General features: G+C 45.9%; 1 protein-coding gene across 6 annotated transcripts in view; it reads left to right on the plus strand.

Annotated features, from left to right (window-relative positions):
* Positions 1-3,531: 3,531 nt before the first annotated feature.
* POU2F1 (POU class 2 homeobox 1) overlaps positions 3,532-21,497 on the plus strand; it is a 231,352-nt gene continuing 213,386 nt past the window's right edge. For all 6 annotated transcript variants that reach the window (XM_063956745.1, XM_063956739.1, XM_063956741.1 and 3 more), the window contains exon 1: positions 3,532-3,612. In XM_063956745.1, coding sequence (XP_063812815.1) covers positions 3,555-3,612 — 58 coding nt within the window. In that variant the 5' untranslated portion in view covers positions 3,532-3,554. The remainder of the gene's footprint in view (positions 3,613-21,497) is intronic.

Here is a 21,497-nt window from a genome sequence, read left to right on the forward strand (position 1 = left end):
GCAAACGCCTGGACACGCCTGCGTTCGCCGCACCACTCCCCGAAAACGGTCAGTTGATGACCCGGAACGCCTTCCTCCTGTCAATCTTCTTGCGATCGCAGTAGCGATCGCTTTCTTCATTCTTCTTGTCGTTGCCCAGCGAGCCAAAGACGCGCCTGCGCATTGCGGCTGCCGCGCATGCGCAGAACCGACCCGTTTGCACCGCTGCGAAAAACAGCAGCGTGCAAACGGGTCGGAATGACCCCCTAAGTCCCTACATTGGCTACCTATTTACTTCTACTTCAAGATTCTCCCAACATATCCTGAAGAACCATGCCCAACTGCTCAGCTTTGCACATTTATGACCTTTTCATGAGATACACTATGTGATTCACATCTGGCCTACACATCTACTCCCTGTTGGTAACCACCTCTCCATCCCGTGTCCAAGACTTCTCCTGTGCTTCCCTCCACTTAAGGAACTTCCTAATTCACCTCTCCAGGCACTCTCCCAAACCTTCAAACTTTCAAGTATTTTTTCAAAGACAATCTCTTCTATATGGGCTAACAAACTCCCGCCTGTTACCACTCAGCTGGGTGTTCTACCAGCTACTGTCCCAATTCAACACCAACCTACCTCCTATTAAGTCAGCATTGCTCTCATTCCAAATGCAGGTTCTCACCGCACTCTGTTTCACTCCTGCACTTGGGGGGTAATTCCAAGTTGATCGCAGCAGGATTTTTTATAGCAATTGAGCAAAACCATGTGCACTGCAGGGGAGGCAGATATAACATTTGCAGAGAGAGTTAGATTTGGGTGGGTTATTTTATTTCTGTGCAGGGTAAATACTGGCTGCTTTATTTGTACACTGCAAATTAGATTGCAGATTGAACACACCACACCCAAATCTAACTCTCTCTGCACATGTTACATCTGCCCCACCTGCACTGCACATGGGCCCTCATTCCGAGTTGTTCGCTCGGTATTTTTCATCGCATCGCAGTGAAAATCCGCTTAGTACGCATGCGCAATGTTCGCACTGCGACTGCGCCAAGTAACTTTACTATGAAGATAGTATTTTTACTCACGGCTTTTTCTTCGCTCCGGCGATCGTAATGTGATTGACAGGAAATGGGTGTTACTGGGCGGAAACACGGCGTTTCAGGGGCGTGTGGCTGAAAACGCTACCGTTTCCGGAAAAAACGCAGGAGTGGCCGGAGAAACGGTGGGAGTGCCTGGGCGAACGCTGGGTGTGTTTGTGACGTCAACCAGGAACGACAAGCACTGAAATGATCGCACAGGCAGAGTAAGTCTGGAGCTACTCTGAAACTGCTAAGTAGTTAGTAATCGCATTATTGCGAATACATCGGTCGCAATTTTAAGAAGCTAAGATTCACTCCCAGTAGGCGGCGGCTTAGCGTGTGTAACTCTGCTACATTCGCCTTGCGACCGATCAACTCGGAATGAGGGCCATGGTTTTGCCCAACTGCTAACAAAAATCCTGCTGCGTTCAACTTGGAATTACCCCCTTTATATGCATCATCCTCACAAAGTTTTGTCCTGTTTTTATGAAAAGTGTGTACGCTTAACGATTTGCAACTCTGTCCGGCGCTGCGGAGATTTGTGTCACATTACAGATAAACAATGATGATGATTATTTTACAGAACAGTTTTGTTAATTTGGCCTACAGTACACTGAAGCCGTGATCCAGTTACATACAGTAGCTGACACTTTTGAAAATTGGTTCCAGACGCACGTTACTGCTGAGCCACCGAATCTAGAACCCGAATGACTGAGATTTGTCATGTTTTCGCGATTTGATTAATAAATGGACTGTACGGTTTAGTTGGTCAGGATAGACCAACTATGAAGTTGAAAAGTGTGGCAATTATGGATTTCTATGCATTTTAGTTGCCCTATATTCCTGCAACCCCGTAGGTGGCAATGTGGGCGCTGCTAACACCATTTGAGGATGGCATTATTGGTCTAATTCAGAGAAGTACGCTAATGCAGCTGCAAGAGCGATTTTCTCCGCAATGAAACTGCTGATATCAGCTAGTGAAGCTGCCGCCCAGAAATAAAAAGAGACGCTCACCTGGAGCTACCGCAACTCATTCGCAATTGCATACACATACGCAGACTATATACGCAAGAGAAAGGCACATCGGACTGAAGGGTAAAGCTATGGCTATGGAGACTGTACCTGGCAGCAGTCATGCAGTTGCCATGTCTTTGTACGTTAGGGCTCAGTTTATGTCAATGCACGACCTGAAAACAGCCATGGCACACCTGCGTTTTTTTTACAACCACTCCCGGCTAGCACCATGTTACACCCCCAACTGGTCACTTCCTGTCAATCACTTTGCAATGGATTCCTCATTGCGTGCGAGTTCGCATCGGCACTTTGACACATACACAATGCGAACGCAACACATGCGCAGTCTGCTGATAATCGCTCAGTTCCATAGAACATCGGCTTTGCGTACGTCTCTGAAATAGGTCCTATGTCTACTCGCAATGGAGAAAAGCATGGACGAGAGACAGTTCTCTTCCTGCCTTCTCCCACAATGCAGTGCTTACTCGGCTCCCCAGAATCCCCTGTGCACGTACCTGGGTAGCCTCACGCGCACTGGACTACAAACACGTGTCACCGTCTTTCGCATTTGGGAACGATGGTAACAAAGAGCATCCCGTCTGCGAGTTTTCCCCTCACCACGACAGGTCTTTCCGCTCCATGTCTGTGAGAGACTGTGAAAACTGGCTGCAGGATTTTGCCGTTTGTACTAAATGGGCGCCCAAATCTATCAAGCCTGGTCCATGAGAATGAAGGACAGGATGCAACTATCACCTCACAAAGTATCCCTAGACAAGCATAACTATTCAAAACTGGTTTTCCAACTGATTGCAATTAGAAAGTAAGTTTTAAAAAGCAGCATCAGCCCATCCTACACAGGAAACCTGACAGTTTCTCCAGCCTCATGTGCACACAATCCTATTCTAAGACCTGACAATGCACCCACAATGCCTATTATACACAAGCACACAACCAGTGTGCAAACCCTATTCTCTAAAAAGCAGACTTTCATGTGCTGACATGAACTGACTGCATGGCACCATCCCAGAGCTAAGCAGGCTGCCATGGGTAGGGGGGGCTACAGGTCCCACTCTCTGCTGTGAGGGCATGCTGACACCTGTAGTTCCACACTACAGGATACCTAACCCCACCATCCCCATCTTATTCATTCTAACTATATAGCAGTCACTAGAGCAGCAGCAGCAATAGCAGCAGAGCCACCTGCCCTGCTCTCCGCGCATGCGCGCCAGGGCCAGCCCTCCCCGGTGACGTCACACCCCCTACTAGAGTACCAGGCACCTGCAGCGAGTGACTGACAGCGGAGGAGGAGGAGCGAGCAGCCGTGGTCGCTGTGTCGCTTTTAAATAAAGAGCGACGATTGAAAGTAGAGAAAAAAACACACCCTCCCTCAGCAGCAGCAGCAGCAGCGAAGGAGGGGGGGGCGGCGCGGGGGAGGGGGTGGGGCCAGCGGCCGGGCGATTTTGGTTAAAATATTCAAAATGGCGGACGGAGGAGCAGCGAGTCAGGATGAGAGTCCGGCGGCGGCGGCTGCAGCAGGTAATCATTACCGCGTTTTACATATTCATATTCATACACGCGCCGCCACTTAGCATAATTTATTAGTACTCCGGATTATTATAATTACCGCGGGTGGGGGGCGGGTGTGAGGCAAATACACCGGATTCCGGGTAGCTATAGAAGGCAGAGGAGGCTGGCAGCGGGCAACAGCCCTCACCCAGCCCGCTGCAGACGGGGGGAGCTGCCCGGCCAGTCAGGGGGCGAGGGCCCACGGGGCCCCTCCGGGCTCTCCTCAGGTGCAACGGGGCTGCCCGCCCTGAACAATGAGAGCGGCTCCTGGATTATTACTATTATATACCCCCCTCACCCATCACTATTACCCGGTCACACGGGGTGGTAGTATTAGTGCTGTTTCCTCACCCAGCATTATTACTATTATCCAGTATTATTACTATTATTATTACCCCACCATTCATCTGCCCTTGTTGTTATTATTCCAGCATTTTAGTAGCAGTAGTATTATTACTCAGCCATCTTATTAATATTGTTATTACTAGTAGTACTGTTACCCCACCATCCATCTGCCCCTGTTATCCTCATTATGCCCTCATCCATCATCCTTATTATAAAAAGCACCCATCTGCCCCTCAGCCCTATTATTAATAATAATATTATTATTATTATTATTATTATTATTCCCATGTGTTGCCATTATGACTGATATTATAATATTTCCATGAATTTTATTAATATAGCCAACAACAATCTGCCCCATTATTATTATTATTATTATTATTATTATTATACTAGCCAAGTCCAATGAGCCCCAAAGCTCTCATTATCATTTGTATGTTCATGATCTATCTGCCCCCTATCATTATTTACCCCACCATCCATCAATGTATTATTATAGTGAGCACCTATCGACCCCCTTATTATTCGCATTAGACCCACTCATTTATTGCCCCTCACTATTTTTTATTTTTATTGTTAATATATTGACTTATTGCATTATTATATTAGTCTCCCTGTTTTATAGCGGGGTGCACACCTGTATTATCGGGGTACAGCCCTGGAGATGTAATTCTACATTCTTCTCTGCTCTTCTCCATCTTTATTTTATGATTTGAAGACATGGTTATTCAGTTTTATTCATTGCATAAAACAGTTTTTTTAATACAGATTTTTGTTTCTTTTTATTTATTGTGGCTTTGTTTAAAGATATATATATTGTCTGTGTCTTACATGGACGGGCCGGAGTGTCCAGGTAGCTGCCCTGAGGTGAGAGAGGGCCGCGGTTTGTGTGTGTGGTTGGAGCACTAGGTTACCCTATTAATAATAATTATGATAATAGTAATAATGCGGTTGCACCTTTATGCTGTACCATTCTGCTGGCCATTCATAGGTGTGTGTGTTAGTGGCTGTCAGCAGCGCCCTGTTACGTGGATATACTGTATGACTATGTATTAAAAATAAAAATGATGTGTATGCTGCCTGGGAGCTGCTTGGGGGGGGGGGGGGGGGGGTGTGACATTGGCAGTGTCACCGGCAGCATTTCAGCTCGCAGTGCACAGAAGTTGGTGACAGTTTCCAGATCTGTAAAAATTATTATGTATTTTATCTATAAATACATGCTAAACAATTAGTTTGGTATTAAACATACTGCGTCCTAATCCCACGGTCGAGCAAAGAAAAATATTTTAAGGAAATGTATAAACTATAGTTTTAAGTATTAATAAATGTGCCATAGAGCATTACAAATCAGTCTGTATGTAGCTGTATTCCTCTGTGTTTAAAGCCCTGATTTCCACCCCCTGGTACTCCTTATTTTACATATTCATTTCTGTGCTCTGGGTTTAGCATACTTTTTAAAGGGACACGGAGTCTCTTGAAAACTCCCAGAGCTGCTGGGGGCAGAGGAACTGCTCTCTGAGGGGATGTGCTTTGGGCTGATACAAGCGTTCAGTTTTATCTGTAACCGACGGCCCTTTAGAATGGCTGAAGGTAAATGGATTCAAGTCCTTTTTTATTTATTTTTGAATCACCTAAAGTAGCCCGGTCTCCCCCTCCCACCCTCTCCTGTGGGGCGTTCCCAGTTACAGCAACCAGTGCATTATAACAAAGCTTAGCCGCATGGATGACAGTCAGGAGGGGGGGAACGTGTAGCAACCTGTATAAGCAAAAAAAAATAAAAATCACATTTCAAGGCCTGTGCGTGCTCCCAGCCTTTCCCTACCTCCATAAATGGCTGGTGTAATTAATAGGTACTGTATTGTCGTGTGAAATCACAGGGACAAAGAAGTGTATTTCTGCCAGAAGCCAGGGGTCAGGGGGCACGGGGGACCATTTTTGTCACGTTATCTCTGCAACCTGAAAACAAAGCAGTGTGTGTAGCTATTACATGGTAAGGTACAACGCAGCAGTTAGGTTTCTGCAGTCAAGAAAATGTGTGTGTGTATATATATATATATATATATATATATATATATATATATATATATATAATTTAATTCTTTTTTTTTTTTCTTACAAATTTTTTTTACTTTATCACTGTATAGGGGAGGTTTTCCTCTGTTAAGCCCAGTGCAGTTTGAGGTCTGGCATGCTTTGATGTGAGGTGAATGTAATACAGAGGTAATCATTTCATTAGCAGACTCTTTCATCCCCGTCCTCCTCTAACTTCTATGTACTCCCCGTAATAAAACAAGTGCGCCTTGTATTCTGTAACATGAGTGTCTCCTATTTTGCCATGTTGGGTTTCTTAGTCGGCAGCGTTGCAAATACATACATCTATTTTCTCCCGATACTCTGGCCTAGGCCTGTGCGCAGACTGACATAATTGTCCCTTGACTCCGTCATATGACAGATATCGGTTTCATGTGTCTAGTGACCACTGGCTACTGTCCGAGTCTGTAAAGGGCGATCGGTTTGATATACAGGATTATAGTTGAATAAAATGCATACGCTCCACTATCTTGGTCACAATCACCATGGGGGTAATACGTTCAGCTGTGTTTCTATTATAGTGTATTAAATAAAATGGCTTTCCTGAAAATTGGTTATTCTCAGTGATTTTAGAAACAGTGTTGCAATCTAACACGGGTACAATCTAAGATACTAGTGTAGACTGGGTAATTGCGTGTATTTGTGTATTAACCTCTATGAATATAGTTTCATCAAAATTCACAAGCTATTATTGTATTATGTGTTAATGTTACAATGAATATGTATTTGTAGCTGGTAGTTGCTTATATTGTAAATAAAGGTATGTGTTGTTTTTTTCCTGATACAAGGAGAATTGCTGCTCGTCATACACATTACGCAGAATAGTGGGTAATATGTGCTGTGGACAAATAGCCTTTGAATAATAACTACTGCATTATATAATTGCTTTATCACCACCCTGTCCAATATGTGTCTGGCGTGTGTCTGTGTTTAATAGTAATGTATGTCGCTGTCGCTGTGCCTAACGAGGATGGATGACACTTTGGCCATTTGGAATGACCTTGGAACTCTGCTTATGCTCTTATTAGGAAAATAATAGGTTCGCTTTTTGCTTTGTTGGTGGAGACTGACAACCAATAATTACAATGAGGCACCCACTGTGCCCACTAGGAGAAGGAATAGAAGCTGTGATCTTCCAGAAGCTTTGGACAAACTTTTAGCAGTCGTAGTATGTCATGTTTATTCCAATACACAGGGCGTTTCAGAATGCAGCTGTAACAGTCCAGTATAAGTCCAGGAACGTATTCAATAAATACCATTATACATGTGAATTCAGGAGCTGTTAACCCTATACTGGCCTTTAATATCTAGGGTGACTGGTATTCAAGAATAGCCTGACACAGTGAGACATAACTTTCATCCAAAGTGGGGCTTATCTAGTGTAAAAAATATGTGTATATATATATATTTTTTTTTACTATATATTGTACTCTGTTGGACGTTTGATGTATCATTATCGGGCTTTAATTCAATTGTTTCTCGCACCTGTGGCAACTCAGTGAGCAATAAACCAGGTTGGGGCAGGTGTTCATGGATCATAGGATTGTTCTGAGAAAGGTCGACAGTCATTAGGTCCTCAACGAAAGGTCAATAGGCACTTGGTCGACACATGAAAAGGTCGACATGAGTTTTTTGTGTTTATTTTTTTTTCTGTGTTTACTCAGTAAAGTGACCAGGGACCCCATTTAGTGCACCACATCCCCTTGCGCTGCGGGCAAGGTGCCCCGCTCCGCTCTGTTCAGCACAGGTTACTATTCGTAGTCCACGTGGATGGTAAAGTATGAAAAAATTGGAAAAGAAAAGACATGGGGGGTCATTTTGAGTTGTTCGCTCGGTAAATTTCTTCGCATCGCAGCGATTTTCCGCTTAGTGCGCATGCGCAATGTCCGCACTGCGCCAAGTAAATTTGCTATGCAGTTAGGAATTTTACTCACGTTTTTTTCTTCGTTCTGGTGATCGTAATGTGATTGACAGGAAGTGGGTGTTTCTGGGCGGAAACTGGCCGTTTTATGGGAGTGTGTGAAAAAACGCTACCGTTTCTGGGAAAAACGCGGGAGTGGCTGGAGAAACGGAGGAGTGTCTGGGCGAACGCTGGGTGTGTTTGTGACGTCAAACCAGGAACGACAAGCACTGAACTGATCGCAGATGCCGAGTAAGTCTCGAGTTACTCAGAAACTGCACAGAGATGTCTTATCGCAATATTGCGAATCTTTCATTCGCAATTTTGATAAGCTAAGATTCACTCCCAGTAGGCGGCGGCTTAGCGTGTGCAAAGCTGCTAAAAGCAGCTTGCGAGCGAACAACTCGGAATGACCCCCATTGTAAAAAAACTTATGCCGACCTTTTCATGTGTTGCCCTCTCCCGTGTCGCACTTTTTCCATGTCGACATAATGACTGCCGACCTTAGTCATGTCGACCTAACATCCGGATACCGGGGCAAGTAGATGTATATTATGTATAACAGGCCACAGCGCTGATAGGGTTAATGCGGCTACATTCTGCTATTAAGGTTCATTTGGATGAATGAAATAGTCCAGGGGTTAATAATGCTGTGTTCTATGTGGTGAAGGTGGGTGGGGATATTATATAGGAGGTAAGGCTCTAAATGTGGGGAGGGGGGATAAATAGGGGGGGTAATGCTCCCGCGGTTGGAGGTGGTGGGGTAAATGGGGTTGGTGGAACACCAGCAGTGGGGGTAGGGGGGGGTGAATGGTGGTCATGGGGATCCAGCAAGGCGAGGAGTTGTAGGGCCTCAGCAGCAAGGTTGGAGGATTGTGGTGGTAGAGTTCCAGCATTGGGGGGGTTAATGGAGGAGTAAGGTCTCCAGTAGTAAGAGGGGAAGTGGCGAAGGTAGGTTCCCTTCTCTATGGGGTGTTAGTGGTGGGGGGGGGGGGATTATCATGCTCTGTGTCTAGGAGCTGGCAGGGGATATGGGGGTAGTGAGGGGGTCTGGATCTCACAGCAGGAGGGTAGTTAGTGGGGGTCGGGGCAGCGCTGAGGACACCAGGTGATATGAATATACATATGAGTGTGCAGTAGCAGCACTGCTCCCCCTCTCTCATGTATAGTAATTACAGCAGGCGCTGCGTGCTGACCTCCCCTCCCTGCCCATCTGCTCTGGCTCCCGTGCTCCATACACAGTAATTCACAGCATATAGTTGTGGCCCCCATCTCCAGTGCATATGGAGGGAGAGTGGTGGGTGAGACGGATTGTAAGAGAATGTAGGGAAGGGGTTAAAGAAATGGGAGTAAGAAGGGACACAGGCGGTGGAGGCTGTGAGTATCTATATATTGTACAAGGTTAGAGCCCCCTGTGCCCCTCATCCAGGGACACTGCTGGCCAGGGAGCAGTACGGTGCATTACACGGGGGAAGGTGACACCTACAGAATGCCCCATGTACCTCTGGTGATATAATGTGTACGAGCGTCTGTGTCTGCAGCTGCTGGCACCAGGTGGAGAAGAGGTGCTGCTGCTGCTGCTAAAGTCACATAGTGACTCATGGGCGCATCCACACTATGATACACCTTTATGTTCCATTAATATACAGCAGACGTTCCTCATTCATAGATGGGAGGGAGCTCTGCATGTTGCTGACTGCTTGCTCATACCTATTACAGTAACTTATGTGTATTGCACACTTAGTGCTCTCTGTGTGCATGAAGCATTTACACCAAGATGACAAAATCATTAGCGGCCGCCCATTGCCGTGTGTGTTACCATTGTTGCCCTCTCGTTCTGTGTCTGTGTATCTCTTTAGAGGCTGTCTGTATAAGTTATCATGCAGTGGTAGAATTTATTAGCTTGGAAACCTTTACCACTTCATAAGAACCCAGAATGAAGCTTGTAAAGAGATCAGACATGCATCTCTTACTCCCAGGTTCCTTCTCAGATGGCTGCTGGGGGCACAGGGGTGCACTCATGGAGCCCGGGAACATCCATTGAGCGATGCTGAGCCCGGACTCTGCACTTTATCTCTCCCGTAGAACGCTTCATTTGCTGCTTCTTACTGTTAAACTTATCGATTTTAGAGGAAAATCATCTTGGCGCCAACAGTTTTCTTATGTACCAGCTGCCCCCACGGAATCCACTGCAATGCTTTGCAGGTGACAGCGCCTGTGTTTACATGTGTCGCCTTGTCTTCCTTGTTACCCATCCTAATGAGATGGAAATAACTGCTCCTATATGCTTCTTGTCTGGGGAGGGTTCAAGCTTAGTGCATACAATGGGTCTATGGGCTTTGTTTTGTGTTTTCTTTGGGTCTGGGACTCCAGGTTGACAACAAAAAGGTCGACGCCAATTGGTCGACACACCTTAGGTCGACATGGACAAAAGGTCGACATGAGTTTTTTATGTTTTTTTGGTGTCATTTTCTTCGTAGAGTGACTGGGAACCCCAATTAGTGCACCGCGTCCACTCGCATGGCTCGCTTCGCTCGCCATGCTTCGGGCATGGTGCCTTTGCTCCGCTTCGCTCGGCACAGATTACCGTTCCAATCGTAGTCCACGTGGATCGTTATGTATGAAAAGGTTCCAAAAAAAAAGAAAAAAAATTGTGAAAAACTCATGTCGACCTTGTCCCTGTCGACATTTTGTCCATGGCGACCTAAGGTGTGTCGACCAATTGGTGTCGACCTAAGGTGTGTCGACCTTTTTGTTGTCGACATGGAGTCCGGATACCGTTTTCTTTAATCCATATACTGTACAATGTTTATTCATACAAGGCCTGATTTTGAGTCACATGTAACCTTTTTTTTGGCAAATTGCGCAAGCTCCACAGCAGCTATACAGAGGTATGAGCGATTCCCAGTCGGGCGCATGCCATCTTTTCTCTCCATCCATCAAATGGCTGTTCCGGGGTGGCAACTACAAGGCAATAATGTGGATGCATGTAAGGGTATGGATGTATTGGTGAGTGTACGAAGAGCTACATCCTAGTCTATGTTGTCCGTATGCAGAGTGGATCCCCAATTCAGATGGATCGTATGCTCCTACTATACCTACCCCATAAGTGCCCATGATAGGTTGGGGGTGGGGTAAGGGGGTCGGTGCTATCGCTGAGATCTGTGCTATCTGTGGGTACATAGCTGCATTAGGTTACAGTTCAATGTCCGTTTGCAGGGAGCATCCACAATTGCATTACGTGTGAATATTTTCAATGCTGGGTGGTTGATTTATGTTTCTGTACCTATGTTGTTAGCGTAACAAGTGTCATTTAAATCTGCCAATGCCTATTCAGTTGTCCACAAAAATGTTTTCACAGTAATTTTACTGCAAATTTCAATTCACCAACTCTCAGCAGGTGATAAACTTGTGGAAAATCCCTATTTTAAGTGGAAAAAAAGAATCGGGATTTGGTTCTGAACCCCTGCGACAACCCCCTGAATGACTAAATAGGCACTTAAAAGTCTTAATTATTTTTAATTGGCCAATAATGACATGTCATTTTTGGGGTGAAAAAGTGCAAAATGATGGAAGTTGGGGTAGACTTGCAGATGGGAGTAATCGGTCTGTTTCACCTTTTTTTTATTTATTTTTAAAATCCCCTAAAATGACGTAAATATATACTTGTACCCCTAGTTTAATTTTGGCAGTTATTTCCCTGAAAAAAAATAGCTTTCTATAATTATTTAAAAATTGTTTAAAAAATTAAATTAAATGCATATAACAGCCATTTAAAGTACCAGAAATACTTTTTATTATACCAAATAATAAACTTATAGTGTTATTCGATGTTAGTTTTGTTTTTTTGGGGGGTACGGACAGTTTTACTAATTTTTTACTTTTGGCACCAGTTTTTGCGGCAATCCCATCTATGCTAATTTGCATATGATTTGGGTGAGCGCACATACATTCGCAAAAAGTCAGTTTGCTAGCGTAAAAAGTGTCATTTAAATCACAGTAGACCTATTTCTGACAATGAGTGTTTGTTTTTCATATTTATTCTCGCAGCATTAAAAAAAAAAAAAATACAATTCAACGCAATGTGCCAGACACATATTGGCGATATATGGTAGGGCTGGAATCATGAGATGCCAGTAGGCATTCTGGAACGGCACATAGCGTCCGTCACACTGAATTGCTTTCACCCTTTCTGTCCTTAGTGGAGTTAACCATTTTGAGGGTTGATAAGGTATTAATGAAAACATAGCTGAACAATTCAGCGGGTGCTAGTAGCATCCTGGACACTTTGCCAAGAAATCCAGCACTCTGCCCGATCAGTTTCACGTAGTCTATCATCTGTCAGAGAATGAAACCACTCTACAGTACATGTGTGTTGCATGGACGCTGTCTGCAGTCCTAATGCTTCGTTATGCCGTCCGATCTGCTATGCCAGGATAGAGGCCGTCTCATGGGACTCTGAAGCCTCTGACGTCACCTGTCGATTTATAGCCAGAGACAGGAATTTTTGTGTGGCTGTAATCTGACAGTAATCGGTAAAAATGTTACAGATCTGGGCACTGAGTTGAGAGATGAGCAACAAAAAGAAACTAATTGCTGTACACTTTGGTAAAACCATTCTGCATTGCAGGAGGGGCAGATGCAAGATGTGCAGTGAGATTCAGATTTGGGTGGGGCATGTCCAAACTGAAATCTAAATTGCAGGGTAAAAATAAAGCTGTCCAGCATTTATTGACTACATGCAAAACCAGCAGCTGGTATACTGCATGCAAAAAAAACAAAAAGGGGGGTTAATTTAATTCTGCGAGGATTGAATAGCGCCAGAAATAATCTCCCTCCCAGTGCTATTTAATTCAGCATGCTTGTACGTCGGAGAAAGCTGGTTCTCACGGACTAAACAGGGTGTTTTGTCGCGAGAAGCGGCATTCTCCAAATTAAGTGGCGGACACGATGCTGTATCTGGCGTGCTACGCCCTGTAAACAGCACTATTGCCGGATTTCTGCTCGCACCCCCAGAGGGGAGCGAGAAGAAATCCACTCGACGAGCGGCACATTACACTGAATTTAATAGCACCGGGAGCCAATTCTTGGCGCTATTCATGACACGCAGAATTGAATTGACCTCCTGGTTTGTGACAGGTGCAAAGTGACTTGCCACTTTTCCTTTGCACCAATCTGTGCAGCCTCCGAGAAGTTTGAATAAAATTGTGTCAATTTGATTTTAACTACTATGGCACAGCGGTAAGCCATATATTGAACCTATAGTAAAAAGACACAAAATTACTGCGAATCGTGGTAAATCTGCCAAATGCCTATTCAATTGTCCACAAAAACGGTTTCGCAGTAATTTTACCGCAATTTTCAATTCACCAACTCTGAGCAGGTGATAAACTTGTGGAAAATCCCTATTTTAAGTTAAAGTCAGGATTTGGGCCCTCATTCCGAGTTGTTCGCTCGCAAGCTGCTTTTAGCAGCTTTGCACACGCTAAGCCGCCGCCTACTGGGAGTGAATCTTAGCTTATCAAATTTGCGAACGAAGGATTCGCAATATTGCGAAAAGACTTCTCTGTGCAGTTTCTGAGTAGCTCGAGACTTACTCTTCCAGTGCGATCAGTTCAGTGCTTGTCGTTCCTGGTTTGACGTCACAAACACACCCAGCGTTCGCCCAGACACTCCTCCGTTTCTCCAGCCACTCCCGCGTTTTTCCCAGAAACGGTAGCGTTTTTTCAAACACTCCCATAAAACGTCCAGTTTCCGCCCAGAAACACCCACTTCCTGTCAATCACATTACGATCACCAGAACGAAGAAAAAACCTCGTAATGCCGTGAGTAAAATACCTAACTGCATAGCAAATTTACTTGGCGCAGTCGCAGTGCGAACATTGCGCATGCGCAGTTAGCGGAAAATCGCTGCGATGCGAAGAAAATTACCGAGCGAACAACTCGGAATGACCACCTTGGTTCTCTACCCCTGGGACAACCCCCTGAATAACTAATTAGGCACTTAAATTTTATAAATTACTTTTAATTGCCCAATAATTACGTAATTTTTGGGGTGAAAAGTGCAAAAATGATGGAAATTGGGCTAGACTTGCAGGTGGGAGTAATTGGTCTGTTTCCCTTAAAGTGACATAAATATACTTGTACCCCTAGTTTAATTTTAGCACTTAATTTTCTGAAAAAAACTAGCTTTCTATCTTTTTTTTTCTCTAACGTCCTAAGTGGATGCTGGGGACTCCGTAAGGACCATGGGGAATAGCGGCTCCGCAGGAGACTGGGCACATCTAAAGAAAGCTTTAGGACTAACTGGTGTGCACTGGCTCCTCCCCCTATGACCCTCCTCCAAGCCTCAGTTAGATTTCTGTGCCCGACGAGAAGGGTGCACACTAGGGGCTCTCCTGAGCTTCTTAGTGAAAGTTTTAGTTTAGGTTTGTTTGTTATTTTCAGTGAGACCTGCTGGCAACAGGCTCACTGCATCGAGGGACTAAGGGGAGAAGAAGCGAACTCACCTGCGTGCAGAGTGGATTGGGCTTCTTGGCTACTGGACATTAGCTCCAGAGGGACGATCACAGGCCCAGCCTGGATGGGTCCCGGAGCCGCGCCGCCGGCCCCCTTACAGAGCCAGAAGAGCGAAGAGGTCCGGAAAAATCGGCGGCAGAAGACGTTCCTGTCTTCAATAAGGTAGCGCACAGCACTGCAGCTGTGCGCCATTGCTCTCAGCACACTTCATACTCCGGTCACTGAGGGTGCAGGGCGCTGGGGGGGGCGCCCTGAGACGCAATAAAACATGATAAAAATACCTTACATGGCAAAAAATACATCACATATAGCTCCTGGGCTATATGGATGCATTTAACCCCTGCCAGAATATACAGAAAAACGGGAGATAAGGCCGCCGAAAAGGGGGCGGAGCCTATCTCCTCAGCACACTGGCGCCATTTTCCCTCACAGCTCAGTTGGAGGGAAGCTCCCTGGCTCTTCCCTGCAGTCACTACACTACAGAAAGGGTTAAAAAAAGAGAGGGGGGCACTAATTAGGCGCAGTATTAAAACATACAGCAGCTATAAGGGGAAAAACACTTATATAAGGTTATCCCTGTATATATATATATATATATAGCGCTCTGGTGTGTGCTGGCATACTCTCCCTCTGTCTCCCCAAAGGGCTAGTGGGGTCCTGTCCTCTATCAGAGCATTCCCTGTGTGTGTGCTGTGTGTCGGTACGTTTGTGTCGACATGTATGAGGAGAAAAATGATGTGGAGACGGAGCAGAGTGTCTGTAACAGTGATGTCACCACCTAGGGGGTCGACACCTGAGTGGATGTACTGTTGAAAATTACGTGACAGTGTCAGCTCTATATAAAAAAACAGTGGTTGACATGAGACAGCCGGCTACTCAGCTTGTGCCTGTCCAGACGTCTCATAGGCCGTCAGGGGCTCTAAAGCGCCCGTTACCTCAGATGGCAGATACAGACGCCGACACGGATACTGACTCCTGTGTCGACGGTGAAGAGACAACCGTGATTTCCAGTAGGGCCACACGTTACATGATTGAGACAATGGAAAATGTTTTATACATTTCTGATAATACGAGTACCACCAAAAAGGGGTATTATGTTCGGTGAGGGAAAAACTACCTGTAGTTTTCCTGAATCTGAGAAATAAAATGAGGTGTGTGATGATGCGTGGGTTTCCCCCCGATAACAATTGATAATTTCTTAAAAAGTATTGGCTGTATACCCTTTCCCGCCAGAGGTTAAGGTGCGTTGGGAAACACCCCCTAGGGGGGGATAAGGCGCTCACACGCTTGTAAGAACAAGGGCTCTACCCTCTCATGAGATGGCCGCCCTTAAGGATCCTGCTGATAGAAAGCAGGAGGGTATCCAAAAATGTATTCACACACATACTGGTGTTATACTGCGACCAGCAATCGCCTCAGCCTGGAGGTGCAGTGCTGGGTTGGCATGGTCGGATTCCCTGACTGGAAATATTGATATCCTAGATAAGGATAGTATATTATTGCCTATAGAGCATTTAAAAGATGCATTTCTATATATGCATGATGCACAGCGGAATATTTGCCGACTGGCATCAAGTATAAGTGCGTTGTCCAATTCTACCAGTAAAATGGTCAGGTGATGCGGATTCCAAACGGCATTTGGAAGTATTGCCTTTGAAAGGGGACATTTGGGGTCGGTCTTTTAGACCTGGTGGCCACGGCAACAACTGGGAAATCCACGTTTGTACCCCAGGTCGCCTCTCAAAATAAGACGCCGTATTATCAGGCGCAGTCCTTTGTTGGCAAGCGGACAAAAGGTTCCTCTTTTCTGCTCGTGACAGAGGGAGAGGAAAAAGGCTGAAGAGATTACCCAGTTCCCAGGAACAGAAACCCTTTCCCGCCTCTGCAAAGCCCTCAGTATGACGCTAGGGCCTTACAAGCTCAGGCACGGTGGGGGCCCGTTCTCAATGAATTTCAGTGCGCAGTGGGCTCACTCGCAAGTAGACCCCTGGATCCTTCAGGTAATATCTCAAGGGTACATATTGGAATTCGAGACGTCTCCCCCTCGCCGTTTCCAAAAGTCGGCTTCCCCGACGTCTCCCTCTGACAGGGAGGCAGTTTTGGAAGCCATTCACAAGCTGTATTCCCAGCAGGTGATAATCAAGGTACCCCTCCTGCAACAGGGAACGGGGTATTATTCCACACTATTGTGGTACCGAAGCCAGACGGCTCGGTGAGACCGATTCTAAATCTAAAATCTAAAATCTTTGAACACTTACATACAGAGGTTCAAATTCAAGATTGAGTCACTCAGAGCAGTGATTGCGAACCTGGAAGAAGGGGACTACATGATGTCTCGGGACATCAAGGATGCTTACCTTCATGTCAAAATTTACCCTTCTCACCAAGGGTACCTCAGGTTATGGTACAGAACTGTCACTATCAGTTCAGACGCTGCCGTAGGGATGGTCCACGGCACCCCGGGTCTTTACCAAGGTAATGGCCGAAATGATATCCCTTCGAAGGAAGGAAATTTTAGTTATCCCTTACTTGGACGATTCCCTGATAAGGGTAAGATCCAGGGAACAGTTGGAAGTCGGTGTAGCACTATCTCAGGTAGTGTTGCGGCAGCACGATTGGATTCTCAATATTCCAAAATCGCAGCTGGTTCCGACGACTTGTCTTCTGTTTCCTAGGGATGTTCCTGGACACAGTCCAGAAAAAAGGTGTTTCTCCCGGAAGAGAAAGCCAGGGAGTTATCCGAGCTAGTCAGGAACCTCCTAAAACCGAACCAAGTCTCAGTGCATCAATGCACAAGGGTTCTGGGTAAAAATGGTGGCTTCCTACGAAGCAATCCCATTCGTTAGATTCCACGCAAGAACTTTCCAGTGGAACCTACTGGACAAATGGTCCGGGTCGCATTTTCAGATGCATCAGCGGATAACCCTGTCACCAAGGACAAGGGTATCCATCCTGTGGTGGTTGCAGAGTGCTCATCTTCTAGAGGGCCGCAGATTCGGCATTCAGGACTGGGTCCTGGTGACCACGGATGCCAGCCTGCGAGGCTGGGGAGCAGTCACACAGGGAAGGAATATCCAGGGCTTAGGGTCAAGCCTGGATACATCACTTCACATAAATATCCTGAAGCTAAGGGCCATTTACAATGCTCTAAGCTTAGCAAGACCTCTGCTTCAAGGTCAGCCGGTGTTGATCCAGTCGGACAACATCATGGCAGTCACCCACGTAAACAGACAGGGTGGCACAAGAAGCAGGAGGGCAATGGCAGAAGCTGCAGGGATTCTTCGCTGGGCGGAAAATCATGTGATAGCACTGTCAACAGTATTCATTCCGGGAGTGGACAACTGGGAAGCAGACTTCCTCAGCACGACCTCCACCCGGGAGAGTGGGGACTTCACCCAGAAGTCGTCCACATGATTAAAAAACTCGTCAGGTATTGCACCAGGTCAAGAGACCCTCAGGCAATAGTTGTAGACGCTCTGGTAACACCGTGGGTGTACCAGTCAGTGTATGTGTTCCCTCCTCTGCCTCTCATACCCAAGGTACTGAGATTGATAAGATGGAGAGGAGAAAGCACTATATTCGTGGCTCCGGATTGGCCAAGAAGGACTTGGTAACCGGAACTTCAAGAGATGCTCACGGAGGATCCGTGGCCTCTACCTCTAAGAAGGGACCTGCTCCAGCAAGGACCCTGTCTGTTCCAAGACTTACCGCGGCTGCGTTTGACGGCATGCCGGTTGAACACCGGATCCTGAAGGAAAAAAGGCATTCCGGATGAAGTCATCCATATCCTGATCTAAAGCCAGGAAGGATGTAACCGCAAAAACATTATCACCGCAATTGGCGAAAATATGTTGCGTAGTGCGAGCCCAGTAAGGCCCGACGGAGGAAATTCAACTGGGTCGATTCCTACATTTCCTGCAAACAGGAGTGTCTATGGGCCTGAAATTGGGGTCCATTAAGGTTCAGATTTCGGCCCTGTCAATTTTCTTCCAAAAAAGAACTAGCTTCAGTCCCTGAAGTTTAGACGTTTGTAAAAGGGGTACTGCATATACAGCCTCCTTTTGTGCCTCCAGTGGCAATTTGGGATCTCAATGTAGTTTGGGTTCCAAAAGTCACATTGGTTTGAACCACTTAAATCTGTGGAGTTAAAATATCTCACATGGAAAGTGGTCATGCTGTTGGCCCTGGCCTGGGCCAGGCGCGTGTCAGAATTGGCGGCTTTATCCTGTAAAAGCCCTTATCTGATTTTCCATTCGGACAGGGCGGAATTGAGGACTCGTCCTCAGTTTCTCCCTAAGGTGGTTCCAGCGTTTTCACCTGAACCAACCTATTGTGGTGCCTGCGGCTACTAGGGACTTGGAGGAATCCAAGTTGCTGGATGTTGTCAGGGCCCTGAAAATATGTTTCCAGGACGGCTGGAGTCAGGAAATCTGACTCGCTGTTTATCCTGTATGCACCCAACAAGCTGGGTGCTCCTGCTTCTAAGCAGACTATTGCTCGTTGGATTTGTAGTACAATTCAGCTTGCACATTCTGTGGCAGGCCTGCCACAGCTAAAATCTGTAAAAGCCCGTTCCACAAGGAAAGTGGGCTCATCTTGGGCGGCTGCCCGAGGGGTCTCGGCTTTACAACTTTGCCGAGCAGCCACTTGGTCAGGGGCAAACACGTTTGCTAAATTCTACAAATTTGATACCCTGGCTGAGGAGGACCTGGAGTTCTCTCATTCGGTGCTGCAGAGTCATCCGCACTCTCCCGCCCGTTTGGGAGCTTTGGTATAATCCCCATGGTCCTTACGGAGTCCCCAGCATCCACTTAGGACGTTAGAGAAAATAAGAATTTACTTACCGATAATTCTATTTCTCATAGTCCGTAGTGGATGCTGGGCGCCCATCCCAAGTGCGGATTGTCTGCAATATTTGTACATAGTTATTGTTACAAAAATCGGGTTATTATTGTTGGGAGCCATCTTTTCAGAGGCTCCTCTGTTATCATACTGTTAACTGGGTTCAGATCACAAGTTATACGGTGTGATTGGTGTGGCTAGTATGAGTCTTACCCGGGATTCAAAATCCTTCCTTATTGTGTACGCTCGTCCGGGCACAGTATCCTAACTGAGGCTTGGAGGAGGGTCATAGGGGGAGGAGCCAGTGCACACCAGTTTGTCCTAAAGCTTTCTTTAGATGTGCCCAGTCTCCTGCGGAGCCGCTATTCCCCATGGTCCTTACGGAGTCCCCAGCATCCACTACGGACTATGAGAAATAGAATTATCGGTAAGTAAATTCTTATTTTTTTTTTTAACATAAAAAAAAATAAAAATGCATATAACAGCCATTTAAAGTACCAGAAATACTTTTATTATAACAAATAATAAACTTATCTAGTGTTACACTATGTTAGTTTTGCTGTTTTGGGGGGTACGGATAGATTTACTAATTTTTTACTTTCGACACCAATTTGTGCGGCAATCCCACCTTCGCTAATTTGCATATGATTTGGGTGAATCGTCGGAGCGCGCATATAATCGCGAAAAGTCAGTTTTTGCTGCTAAAATGGCAATCGCATTAAATTGCCTCTAATTGACTACCCTCATATTACCAAATAAGTAATTTCTTGGAGTCCTTTTTCTTCACAGAATTAAATATAGTGCAGCTGCAGGGCATATTGTATTTGCTTATTCCCTTTAAACTCCCAACATGCTTTTCTGTCAAGTCTTTATATTATCAGTCAGAGGGGGCGCTACAATTGTTTAACGGATGCCCGCCAGCAACAATTCAATTTGTGCTGCCGTACGTATGGGCATGCATGCTGCTGATTCCGACTTTTCTGCAAGCAGAATGTGAAAGTGTCCCATTTGGGTGCGATCAGTGCCATTTGTGCGCCCAGTAAACAATTGATTTGCCCCCAGAGTGGCTCATTTTGGCTGTGTCTGAAGTGTGACATAACTCTGTTACGTACCCACCAGTCTGTATACCAGCCCCTCTAGTACTAGGTGCCTCCAGAGGCTACAGGACATGAAAAGTGCACACTGACCAGGAATCATAGCTGGACAGGGCTCATGGCCATTTACTGCCCACAAACCACTGTTTGCAAAGTTCAACCATTTGTCTATTATATTTGCTGCCTAAATATAATTTATTTTATTGTTGTTCTAACTGCGCTACCACCTAAAGATTTTCCTTACCCCAGCCAGAGCCCCAGTGGCTGCTACAAGCTGCCATGTTCCTGAGGCTCCAGCTAAGGGGTGCGGCACATCGGCAATACATTTTCTGCAGGTGGTTGCGCAGCTTTACTAAATACAGTGCTACCTTCCATTGCCAACCTAAAACACAATCCAGCACTGACATTCCAGTAGGGGAGGTGATGGGAGGGGGGTGACCGAATGGAATCCGTTCATCGTAATGTACTTTTGTGCAGAGGATAATCTTGGTGAGGGAGGGGATCCGGTCTGAAGATCAACATTGTCTAGGTCAACCACTATAGGGCGACAGGATTGGAAGGTCGACATTTGCTAGGTCGACAGGTCAAAAGGTCGACATGAGTTTTTTAAATTTTTTATTTTTTTGACCTTTTCCATACTTAACGATCCACGTGGACTTCGATTGGAACGGTAATCTGTGCTGAGCGAAGCGAGGCACCTTGCCCGAAGCGAGGGGGCACAGTGCACTAATTCGGCATCCCGGTCACTGCACGTAGAAAACGACACACACAAAAACCCCAAAACTCATGTTGACCCTTTGACCTGTCGACCTTCCAACCCTTTTGACCTAGTGACTGTCGACCTATAGTGGTCGACCTAAACATTGTCGATCTAATGATCCACCCCCGTGAGGGAGACGTTATACCGAGTGAATGCTGAATATTCTGTAAAACCATGGTAGGTGAATTTTCTGCCCCCTGGATAAACCGTATGCCCTTTTCTCTGACGTCCTAGTGGATGCTGGGGACTCCGTCAGGACCATGGGGATTAGCGGCTCCGCAGGAGACAGGGCACAAAAATAAAG

Source organism: Pseudophryne corroboree, chromosome 2 (genome assembly GCF_028390025.1).
Source record: "Pseudophryne corroboree isolate aPseCor3 chromosome 2, aPseCor3.hap2, whole genome shotgun sequence".
NCBI classification, from domain to species: domain Eukaryota; kingdom Metazoa; phylum Chordata; class Amphibia; order Anura; family Myobatrachidae; genus Pseudophryne; species Pseudophryne corroboree.